Here is a 12,689-nt window from a genome sequence, read left to right on the forward strand (position 1 = left end):
TCTATATATCTTATTATGATAAGATTTTTTAGTAAAAAAGTATTTTTTTTTAATGTTAAAAGATAATTAATAACAATCAAATAGTAGCATGTTTAGGTCTTATTAAACATCTTTTATAATAACAACTTCATTTAAATAAATATTAAAAAAAAAGATATCATTAATTATATAGATAATCTTTAAAAATTTTAATTATTACAATTTTTCATTTAAAAATTAAATAGTTATTAAAAGATTAAATAAAAAAAAGTTTTTATTTTTAACATTATATAAATTATGTTATTTAATTATAAAAATATTTTTAAATACATAATTAATGGTAACACATATAATTATTTAACCATTGAAAATTTTCTTAATTTTTAGTACATTACTTCTGCTTTAATCATGTTTATGTAATCATTTGCCATATAAATTGTTGTTAAAGCATTCTTTATATAAATACTAGTTTTTATTTTATATAAAAAAGTAATCGTTAATCTTATATAAATTATAATAATCATTTCATTTTTTTTTTCATCAGACATTAATCATACCATTCTTATATTCAGGTGCACTATCAGGAACGTGATTTTTAATTTTTAATGATAGCAAATTAATAAATTTTATTGTTTTTTATCTCTTTATATAAAAAACAATATTTTTGATATTAACATTTATTTGTATAGTAAAAAATTTTACAAATAAGTTATGTATTTATTTTAAAATATAATAAAAATTTTTTTGTTAAACATTAATTAACTTTTCTTTTAATATATTAAAAAATTTTATTAGACAATAGTCTAATTTACAAAATCACATCATTAAAAATTGTAAGATAACACTTTAAATAATCTTATGATTAAAATTAATTTAGTAAATAAATGTTAAAGAAAGTTTAAAAAAGATAAATCATATTTGGAGTTAAAACTACTGTAATTAGACAATTATATTATAAAAAAAAGTAACGATAAATGTGTATCTTTACCTGTTATTGTGAAATTTTTATACTACCATTTAATTAATATTTAAAACACAACTAATTTCTAATATTATTTTATCAATGAAAAATGTCAATTGTCATCTTTCTTGATTGATTTGTTGCAAATTATATTTTTAAAAAGTTTACTAATGACAAAATTTAGTTTAATTAATGTTAAGATAATTAAAATATTTTATTTTACTTATTAATATTTTATTGTGTTATTTTAAATTTAAATGAAAAATAATCTTCTCTTAGATATAGGATATCATTTACAATTTATTTTGAAAAGATTTCAAACTTTTTACATAATAAAGAAATTAATTGTAAAATATTTATATACACATATATTTTGCAACAATATTACTTGATTTTAATCTTTTTTAGTTGATTTATCTAGTAATATAATACTATTGCCGACTCGAATAATTTTTTATCTAATATAAAATGTAATTATTATTTATAATGCCTAGGGCAAGAAAGTAGAAAAAAGATAAGTTATTTTTAAAAAAAAAGTATCATTAATGAGGACAACAAACTATTAAAACTTTATTAGATTTATAAATATATTAAATAAAATAAAAAGCATTTTTTAATTAGAGTATTCTTTAATTAATATTGCATTATTAGCATAATTAAACCCTAAAGTAATACATTCAAAAGAAGTTGGATCCATTCTTGAAAATTGAAATTTTTGTTTTAAACTTTTTAATGCAACAAATGCTTTTGTTTCAAATTTTGAAAAAACTTCTAAAAATTCAATATTTTTTATACAATTAGATGTATATAAATATTCCGCTAGCTGAGTAATAAATGTTGCACCCACTTCTGATAATGATAAACCACGTAATAAAGGAAAACTTTCTAAAAAATATGGTATATCAACAAATTGAAAACAATCAACATTATTAATTTTTAATAATTTTATTTCTTTATTTTTTAATATTTGAAGACATTCATAGGCATCAAAATTATCCATATAAATAGAGATATGTAAATCATCAATTGTTGATGGTACATAATAAAAAATATCACCTGGATTAAGAACATTAAATGGTGAAAAATTTAATGATAGCTCATATAATGGTGAATTTCTTAAAAAACTTTGATAAATTTTTCCTGATGTTTGACTACAACATACACATCTACAATCAATTAAAAATACAGCTTTTGTAATACTTTCAAAATTAATAAATTTTATATCAAAATATAATTTCATCCATTCTCTAAATGAACATTGTATAGATGTATCTTTTGGTGATATTACAATTGATGTTATATTTGTACCTTTAAATATATTATAAAATAAATCATATTCTAATATATTTATATCTTCATCTTCTCTTTTCCATAAAATATCTAATATAATATTAATATTTACATTCATTTTTGATAAATTTTTATATATAAATTTTAATGTTTCATAAATCTTTTTATTCCTACAGGGATAAATTATTGGTGTAAGTGTTATTTCATATATTCTACACCTCATTTCTATCATTAATTCTACAATAAATTTATCAAGCCACATGACTTCTTCTAAATCACGTTCTCCATTATCATCTATTACTTCAATATAAACTTTTCTTGTTTGTAATAAAAATCTACGAAGATAACCTATTAAAGCTATACATGTTGATTCATTATTATTTGATAATTCATTACATATGACATTTCTATTAATAATATATTTATATTTTGGATCAGTGCCAATACATAAATCAACAGTATTAGAATCATATGAAATAATAATTTTTAAATGACTTAAATTTTTAAAATATCCCTCTTTTAATGATGGTAAAATGGTGTATAATGATAAATTTCTAAAAAATTTACAAACCATTTCAAATGACATACGATCTTTTATATCATCTATATAAGATAAAATAATATCCATTAATTCATAATTTTGTAAAACTATTTCTGTTCCTCTAGGAACTTTAGATAAAAATTGAATCATGATAGAAAAATATTTAAAATATAAATTAAATTTTGATGGCAGATCAATGGATATAAAATAAAATTGAAATATATTATATATAACTAAAAGCAAATTGAGTGTGATAACAATTTCTAACAACTGCCCAACAGCTACTTTATTTTAAACAAAGAATATCTCTATTTATTAAAAATATTTTATTGCAATTTATCATAACATAAAATACTTTACAATGGTTCTATTTTAAAATAATAGTTATAAAAATTAAAAAAAAAAAAAGTATAGCCTTTTAATTTATTATGTTATACTAAAACAATTGCACTACAATGCAAATAATGATCTTTTATTTTTATGATAATTTGTTTGTATATAAATTTATATTAAAATAAAATATATCTATTATATAATATTTATTTATTGTTAATTTTGTTTTCAATTATATTTTTATAGATACTGTTGATTTTTGTTGAATACAAGATAAAAATTTTTTTGTTATGATTATATTTTCCAATTTTTTTTTATTCATGATAAATAGATTTTCTTCTTTTAAAAAAATATGTGTTACTTAATGTATTATTTAAAAAAAATTTGTAGTAGATTCCAATTTTGTTTACATCAATTTATCTTATATTTAATTATAATCTGTTTCTTATAATATCAATTACTTTATATCATATATATAACATTTTTTCTGTACCTTGTTTTTTTGTAACAATTTTGTTTATTTATTTTTATTATTTTTGAATCATAAATAATAAATATTTGATATTTTGATATTGAGGTACACAATGGAAAAATTATTGTTATTTTCTTTTTTTTAATAACATTATAGTTAATTTTTATTTTAAAAATTTAATTTTTTTAAGATAACAATTATATTTTAAGTTATGTTAAAAAAATTAATATATTAGAAATCTTAATTATCTTTAAATAATATAAAAATTTTTTTTATCAATCAACTTTCCTTTTAATTAATAAAAATTATATTAGAATCATTTAAATAGAAGTATTTAAACAATTGGTATAAAATGTTTATTTAAAAACTTTGATAATACATCAATTTAGTTAATATACATAATCACAATTTTTTTTAACTGACATTTTCCAGTAAATTGAAAAATTATCATAATAAAAATACTTAGATTTATCATTCCATTAATCAAGTATATCTGATATTGTTACATTAAACAAACTGATTTATAAAATTCAAAACATTATTTGTTTGCGAAGTCATATGAATTTAACTATGATCATATGAATTATAAAATAATTATCAATAAAAAGTTGGCAGGTTTATTTTAAGATTTTTTTTTTTAATTTACATGTAATAAAAATTTCTTATAATCAATCTTAAAAATATTGTCTCATTTAGTTAAGATACATAAACTTGTTTTGATGTTTTTATACTTTTTTATGGAAATTATGTTTATCAATAAAATAATAATTACGCTAACTGTGTTATAATAATAATAAAAAAATTAATTCCCACAAAAATTAAAAAATATCTCAAAAAGATAAAATGTTTTAATATATCTTCATTATATTGGTAAATTGTACATGTATTATTATTATAATTTTCAAATTTAATAAAATGTACAGGACAAATAAGGACGTTATAGCAAATAAAATTTCAGAACTCAAAATTCGTAGGTTGGCATTTTGATAAATTTTTATAATATTTCCAGAAAACAATGATTTTCGTAGAGGAATTGAGGAACAAGAATCTGATATCCATAATGCTGAAGTATTTTATCAACGAGGTACTAATTTTTTTAAAAACATATTTTATGCTAATTTTTTAGAATACAAAAGATTGTTAGAACTTAAATTAAATAATGAATTAATGAAAAATGAAATTGAAAGTTATCGTAGCATAAACACTTATATGTTAAAGCATAATGAGTGTATTACAAATGAAATAGAAAATGAAACACGTTCCATCAATCATTCTATTAATGAAGGTCTCCTTCAATCATCTACCTCAAAATTTCCTTTATTAAATGATGATCTAGAGGAATCCAAAGGACAACTTAACATTACTGTTGACAAATTAAAATTTTTAATTGATGATTCCTCAAAGGATAAGTATATAAAAATACAAGAGAAGTTACTTGCTGATTTACGAGTTGAACAGATGGCCTATGAAGAGATGGCTAAAAAATTAGAAAATGCAAAAGAAAGAATTTTCTCTAGAAATCCTACAGGTATCTCAGAAAATACTTGGAACACATTAATTGATGAAATCAAACAATCTATTTTTGTAAAATGGTATGAATTTAGTGAGGCAAATATCACTGCAAGAAAAGTTAATTAGTAAAATTTTTACATTATAATTTTTTTACTACAATTTGTAAACTATGGAAATGTATAAATTAATAATAAAATTGACTATCTGATAAATGTTTAATATCCTATTTTTTACAAACATTTCATAAAAATCAAAAATAATAGGCAAATATTTAGTTACAGGTTATTTTTTCTTTAATTTGACAAATAAAAGTAACAACTAGGGACAGTTTTCCAAGCAAACTATTAAATATCTATGTAGTTATAAATGAAGAAATTTTTATAAAAATATTCAATCATGGATTTTATAACTAAATATATTGATGTTCAAGATGATAGTCAAAGAACATTGGATGTATCGACAAATGAATGTTTTGAAAATTTATCTATTCCTTCAGAGATGATTAAAAAATTTAATGAAATGAGAATTTGGAAACCATCACCTATTCAGGCAGCAACAATGCCAATGACATTATGTGGAGCGGGTATGTAAAAATGATAATTTTTTTTTTTTATAAATATTATTTTTAAGATTTACTTGTCCAAGCAAAATCTGGTACAGGTAAAACTTTAGTTTTTGCTGCAATGAGTATTATTGTTACAATGGAAAATGAGTTATATCCTCAAACAATAATAGTTTCACCAACAAGAGAAATTTGTGAACAGATATTTTCAATTTTACAACAGATTGATTATAAGAATTTGAAGATTGGTTTATGTTGTGGTGGTGAAAATACATATAAAAGTCAAAAAAGTATGATAGAAAGTGGTGTACAAATAATTGTAGGAACTTTAGGACGTTTAGCACAACTTGTTAGTGATGGTATTCTTGATCTTAGTAATGTAACAACTTTTGTTATGGATGAGGCAGATAAAATGGTTGAAGGAAATTTTCAAAGTGATATTTCAATGATTTTTTCACATTGTAATGAAAATAAACAAACATGTGTTTTTAGTGCTACATATCCAAAAGAAATGTTAGATGTTCTTTCAGGTTTTATGATTGATACAACAATGATAAGGTTAGACTCAGAAAATGTACAACTTTTAGGAATTAAACAATTTGTACAATTTGAAGTTAAAAATATTGATAAACATGAATTTACTTCAGCTGCTGTGTTGGCAGCAAATATTTTGAAAAGGCAACAATTTAATCAAGCGATATTATTTGTGAATGAAACAAAGTTTTTAATTGAATTTGCTCAACAATTATGCAAATATTTACAGGATTATTCAATCCAACTTATGTCTGGAAGTATGCTTCAAAAAGAACGATCTAAAGTTATGAGTGATTTAAAAAATAGAAAAATAAAAGTTTTAATTTCTACAGATTTATTGTCACGTGGTGTTGATTCACAACATATAGATTTAGTTATTAATGTAAATTGTCCTGTTGATTGTTGTACATATTTACATAGAATTGGACGTGCTGGAAGATTTGGAAATTATGGAGCATCATTTACATTAATTGATAATATTAAAAATTTAATAAAATTTACTGATATGGTTGATTCTGAAAATCTAGCTGTAAAATTTTTATCTAAGGATATTCTTAGGAATTCTCATTTAACTACGGATAGAAATGCTTTTGATGAATGTAAAGATTTTAATGGTGATTTTGTTAAAGAAATTTGTTGTGATTTATGTGATGTTTTCAAATGTGGTCGTTATGTTGAAAAGAATAATGTACCAATAATTTGTTATACAAAAGATGAAATGATGAAAATAAATGAAATGAAAAGTATTAGTGAATGGCAGGTTTGTGCTAAAGATGTATTTAAAAATTGTAGTTGTATTTTTTATGATATTGGAAGAGATAAATTTATACAAGAATCAAAAAAAGAAACATTTAGAAGAAATAATGCCTTTGATAAATTTACTAAACTCAGGTTGAAGAGTGATAAAATAGTTGAAAAAGATATGGGTAAAAAAAGTGGAACACATTTATCATATTTAAATAGAAACTCTAATGAAGAAATAAATAAAGATGAAGGTGAAATTAATTCTAGTCCAACTAAAATGGAAGATGATAATAATAAAACACCAAAAGTAGAATATAATTTTAATGAAAATATTAATGATCAAAAACTATATGTATATTCAAGAGATGAATTAATGAAAATTTTTAATTCCAAGACAATTGATCAATGGCGTGCAATTTTTATAGGAATGAATTTAAAAAAAGAAATTTATAAACATGATCCTATTGTAATGGATGCAGAATTGAGAAAACCTTTTACTCTTCAACTTAGAGTTTTACGTAAACGCGAAAAAGAAAAAGTTAACCGTTTACGAAAAGAATTAGAGAAAAATGAAAAAAATATTATATATGGTAAGATTGATAAAGACTGGCCTAACAGTATTAAATTTCCATCCATACCATCAAATCCAAAAAATATTTATAGTGAGGTTTATAATCTTGCAACAGGAAATGGGAGGTATTCAATACCATCAAATAATAATATAATTGTTTCACCTTCATCTTTAAGAGGAAATGGAGATAATTTAAAAAATATTGGAGAAGAAAATAAAACAATTACTAAGAAATGGTTTATTTCTCAGGCTAATTCAATAAATTAAAATCAATTATACATTATTATTTTTATGGTTATTTATTTTTGTTTCTAAAAAATTTTTCAAAATATATTTTAATTGAATACACAATTGTTGTTAAAAAAAAATCTATCTACTCAAAGAAAACCATTGTTTGTCAAATAAGTTACATTTCTAGATTGATGAACTTATAATTTAATTATAATAATTTTAAAAAAATTTCTCTTACAATTTAAAGATAGTTTTTATATAATTATATATTGATATTTTTTTTTTTTTAAATTCTGCGTCATTCTATTTTCACTTGTTTATGACTCAGATAATTTATTATTGTACTTTTGTTCACTATATCATATAAAATAAATTAATTTCATAATGTTTTACATAAATACATCTAAATGATACTATTCAACATTTTTTTGTACCTATAAATGTTCGCTAAATCTATTTTAATTACTTTTCATCAAAATAACCACTACGACATTGGTATTCAATGTCACATAAATTTTTCATGATACAATAAAAATATGTTTTATTCCTATCATTGTTATAATGAGTAGATATATGTTTTTATTATTATTTTCAATACTAATATGTTTACATGGAAACAAAAATGATAAATGTGAAAACAATTTAAACATAACAGTTATATCCAAAAATGAAATTAGATTAAAAAGTCCAGAGTAAGTTATTTTTTTATATCTTTATTTCTTATAAATTTAATTAATTAAGAGAATTAATTATTAATTTTTTTGAACTTAATGGATGTGATATTGATGAAAAATTTCAATTTGAATGTATGGATACATATTTATGCCATATTGATAATGATACAAAAATTGGTCATGTTAAATTAAATCATGATGATAATTATACTACAAATATTTCTATAAAATTACATCCAACATTTATTGGATTAACACATATAACTGTTAAACCATTAAATAATACATCAAATTTAAATATAACTCTTAATAATTTAATAACAATTCACAAAACTAAAGGTGAAATAATATGGCAAACTATTTTTTCTGGTGTTGTATCATGCTTTATTTTTTTTGTAACTTTTTTAATGGGAACACAATTAAATATAAATACTATTATTGAAATATTAAAAAAACCTATTGGTGTTATTGTTAGTATAACATGTCAATTTTTATTCATGCCAATAGTAGCATATTTATTATGTATAACTATTTTAAAAGAGGAACCAAATTTTGTAAAATTTTGTTTTATTGCAACAGGATCATCACCAGGTATTAACATAGTATTAAAAATAAAATAAATTTATGTATTTATGTGATATTAATAAATTAAAAATACATTTTTAATAAGTATTTTTTATACACATAAATATTAAATTAATATGAAATTAATTTATGATATAAAATTACTATCCATTAATAATTTAATTATTTTAAAATTATTATTTAAAAAAAAAATATTTATAACTAACATTAAAAATTATGTCTTTTTTTTTTCTAGGTGGTGGTAAATCCAGTTTTTGGACAATAATATTTGATGGAAATTTAGATTTATCAGTTTGTTTAACATTCGTACAAACAGTATGTGCCTCATTTATGATGCCATTATGGATGAAAGTATTTGGTGAAAACTTTTTATCAAAAGAAAACATATCTCTTCCATATATGGGATTGATTAAAGCCATCCTAAATTTAATTATCCCTTGCTTTTTTGGAATGTTAACAGTTTATTATAAACCGCAATTAGTTAGAAATGCTCAAAAATACATTAAAACAGCAACATGGATCTCAACAATTATATTTACAGCTTTAGGTGTATTTGTTTATTATCATATCTTTTTAATGATAACAATACCAATACTAATTGCAAGTTGTATCCTACCATGGTCAGGATATATTGTTGCATTTTTTTTAAGTAAACTTTGTAAATTACCATTGGCTGATGCTATTACTATAAGTATTGAAACTGGAATTCAAAATGTTGGATTGGCAATAATGATGTTAATGTATAGTTTTAAAGAACCTGAACTTGATATTGCCATGGTTGCCCCAGTAGTTGTAATTTTAGCCACAGACAAGCCACTCGTAATTATATGGTTGGTTAAGAAATTTATAAAAAACTATAAGGAAAAGAAAGAAACAAAAAATGAAAATATTCCACTATCATGATTATTTTAATTTTTTTTTTTTTTTAAATATCAAGAAAAAAAATAAAAAATCTTATTAGTGCATTATTTCTAAGTAATTCTTTTATTAAATAAATTTCAATTTTTTTATTTTTTTTTAAACATGTAATTATTTTTGTTAATATTTTTTTATTAAAAAATAAACACGAAACATTTTGAGTAATAATTGTAACTAATGGAAACATTAACTTTAAATGTACTATATTATAACTGGGCAATAATTGGTAATTTTTTATTTATTAAAATTAATATAAAAGATGTTTTTTATTTTAATAATTTTTCTTTTTTTTTTTGACATTAATAATTTAATAAACTTTAACAGTATAATATTACATATAATATAATCTGCATTTTGATATAATAATCACTTTCTGGGAAAAAATTTTTTTATTCATCTTATTTTTTATTTTTTTTTTAAAACATTGAAAATGTTGATAATTTATCTATTGTCAAAATAAATATAATAGATAAATGATGTTTTTTTTTTTGGCTAACTTTTTTCTTTTTTTAATAGAAAAAATAACGTTGTCAAAGAATTTTATATTGTCTTGGTCAATAAATACATTTCAAAATAATGTAGAAAAATTATTAAATATTCTTGTTGAAGATTAAGGATTATTTAGATAGATGTTGTGTGAAAATAAGCACATAAAGAAGTATGTATATTTAACTATATATGTTACTGGAGTATTTTATTATATATATATATATATATATAGTATTTGATGATTGCCTTAATTTTTTTGACTAATTTGTGCCATTTCAACAATTTAGTATATTATTATATTAAATATTTATATTAAAAAAAAAAAGAAGTATTGAATATAGTTTTCTTTTAATGATTCTTATTTATAAATTTAATCTGATCAAATATTTTTTCACTATAGTACTTATTTATGTATAAGAAAAATTTCTTATTTTAAATATTTATTTATTGTATTTTTAACTATATAGAATATATAAAATATATTTTTGTGTAATATTATATTTGTTTTTAGTAAAAACATTTATATATAGTAGAGAAATTAATGCATTAAAAAATTAATATGTCTAACAATTTAAATATTAATTATAAAAAAAATTTATTAGACCTTTTTAATTAATTAATTTTTTATTTATTAAATATATTTTAAAAAAATATATATATATATGTATTTATATATTTTATTTTAAATTTATTGACTTTATATTTTATCCCCTCTTTTAATTATCTATAAATTTGATACTCCTATATATATATATAATATTTTTATGTCATTTGTACCTTTCAAAGAGCTTTAAGCTGACATGTTAAATTGTAGGCTTCCTTAAAATTGCAATTTAAAATGATATAAAATATTTCATATGGTTTAAAAAAGTTGTTGGGTGTTGGGTGTTGTTGTTTTTTAAAATTTTTATACATTTTCATAACTATTTGATGTGAAATTATTATTTTTTTTTCTATAAATATTTATGTATATATATATTTTTTATAGTTTTTGTTTTTTTTTTAAATGAATTTATTTAATAAAAATATTAAGGAGTCTTTTAATAAGACTAATAATGATAATATTTGTAAACAAATTGAATATGAATATGTTCATGATGTTTATACACAATTAGCAGGTCATTGTTTACGTGTATGTAAAAATACTCCAAAATCATCATCAAAAAATGGTAGAGTTACCCAATGGCCTGTTGTTAAAAAATTTTTAAAAGAACTTCCAGATGGTTGCGTAATCTTAGATATTGGTTGTGGGCAAGCTAAATATGAATTAGAAAATGGTTATATTATAGGATTTGATTGTTGTTGCGATGTTTTAATAAAGGCAGAGAAAAGGCATAATGTTGATGTTTTAGTTGCAGATACATTAAATATTCCTATTAAGTAAGTGTACAATATTTTTATTTTTATTTTATTACTAAATTAAAAAGAAAAAAAAGTATAGATGCAGCTTTATGTGTTTCCGTTATACATCATTTTACTTCTTTAGAAAGACGTAAAGAAGCCTTATTATCAATATCAGAATGTTTAAAACCTAATTCATTACTTTTTATTAATGCTTGGGCATTTGAACAACCAAATGGAAAATTTCCATCTAGTGATGTTTTAGTACCATGGAATTTACATGATATTAAAAAACCATGTATGTTTTTTAAAAATTATTTCAAATTATTATTTATATATTTTAGTTTTTAAATTTAATAATGAAAGTACAAGAGAAGAAAGAATAATCAAAAGTTCAATTCCAATAAATCTATCAAATGACAATTCTATATCTAATTGGTTTTCAAATAAAATAACAAAAATTTTACCAACAACAATATCTAATTTTATCAAATTTAATGATACACCAACAAAGTCAAAATTAGTTGATACAAATAATAAAAATGATATAATTCCACCAGCTATACCAAAAATTGTTGAATCACTTAAAAGACAATCAACAACAGAACAATTATTTTGTGGAATAAAAAGATGGAGTCCAATGATAGGAAGAAAATTATTATCATTTGTTAAAAATGTTGAAGAACAGTATGCTGATGAGATTACTGATGAAATTTTTGCTGATGCATTTACAGAAATTTTAAGTATGTTACATGAAGTAACATATTATAGATATTATCATGTATTTAAAAAAGGAGAATTAGAAAGTTTAATTGATAGTATTCCTGGATTAAAAACAGTAGATTCTTTTTATGATTCAGCAAATTGGTGTTGTATAGTTGAGAAAATTGCGTAATATTTTATCCTATTATGATGGATTTAATTTATAATAAATAAATTAATGTCATACTAC

General features: G+C 20.3%; 5 protein-coding genes across 5 annotated transcripts; 4 read left to right on the forward strand and 1 right to left on the reverse strand.

The window, feature by feature from the left end:
• Nucleotides 1–1,553: 1,553 nt before the first annotated feature.
• Nucleotides 1,554–2,921, reverse strand: SRAE_2000157500 (Hypothetical protein; the record flags this gene model as incomplete). The annotated part of the gene is made up of 1 exon (XM_024652543.1): nucleotides 1,554–2,921. One exon carries the CDS (start codon nucleotides 2,919–2,921, stop codon nucleotides 1,554–1,556), a length of 1,368 nt encoding a protein of 455 aa, XP_024506109.1.
• A 1,570-nt stretch (nucleotides 2,922–4,491) lies between these two features.
• On the forward strand, nucleotides 4,492–5,214 carry SRAE_2000157600 (Hypothetical protein; the record flags this gene model as incomplete). Its single annotated transcript, XM_024652544.1, has 3 exons — nucleotides 4,492–4,546; nucleotides 4,586–4,660; nucleotides 4,703–5,214. 3 exons carry the CDS (start codon nucleotides 4,492–4,494, stop codon nucleotides 5,212–5,214), a joined length of 642 nt encoding a protein of 213 aa, XP_024506110.1.
• Nucleotides 5,215–5,484: 270 nt separating this feature from the next.
• Nucleotides 5,485–7,766, forward strand: SRAE_2000157700 (Probable ATP-dependent RNA helicase DDX20; the record flags this gene model as incomplete). The annotated part of the gene is made up of 3 exons (XM_024652545.1): nucleotides 5,485–5,671; nucleotides 5,719–5,940; nucleotides 5,983–7,766. The coding sequence occupies 3 exons, from the start codon at nucleotides 5,485–5,487 to the stop codon at nucleotides 7,764–7,766; spliced, it is 2,193 nt and encodes a 730-aa protein (XP_024506111.1).
• A 537-nt stretch (nucleotides 7,767–8,303) lies between these two features.
• On the forward strand, nucleotides 8,304–9,892 carry SRAE_2000157800 (Bile acid:sodium symporter family-containing protein; the record flags this gene model as incomplete). The annotated part of the gene is made up of 3 exons (XM_024652546.1): nucleotides 8,304–8,422; nucleotides 8,472–8,995; nucleotides 9,225–9,892. The coding sequence occupies 3 exons, from the start codon at nucleotides 8,304–8,306 to the stop codon at nucleotides 9,890–9,892; spliced, it is 1,311 nt and encodes a 436-aa protein (XP_024506112.1).
• Nucleotides 9,893–11,402: 1,510 nt separating this feature from the next.
• On the forward strand, nucleotides 11,403–12,632 carry SRAE_2000157900 (Putative methyltransferase KIAA1456; the record flags this gene model as incomplete). The annotated part of the gene is made up of 3 exons (XM_024652547.1): nucleotides 11,403–11,776; nucleotides 11,824–12,035; nucleotides 12,082–12,632. The coding sequence occupies 3 exons, from the start codon at nucleotides 11,403–11,405 to the stop codon at nucleotides 12,630–12,632; spliced, it is 1,137 nt and encodes a 378-aa protein (XP_024506113.1).
• Between the last annotated feature and the right edge of the window lie 57 nt (nucleotides 12,633–12,689).

This window comes from Strongyloides ratti (genome assembly GCF_001040885.1).
Source record: "Strongyloides ratti genome assembly S_ratti_ED321, chromosome : 2".
NCBI lineage: Eukaryota > Metazoa > Nematoda > Chromadorea > Rhabditida > Strongyloididae > Strongyloides > Strongyloides ratti.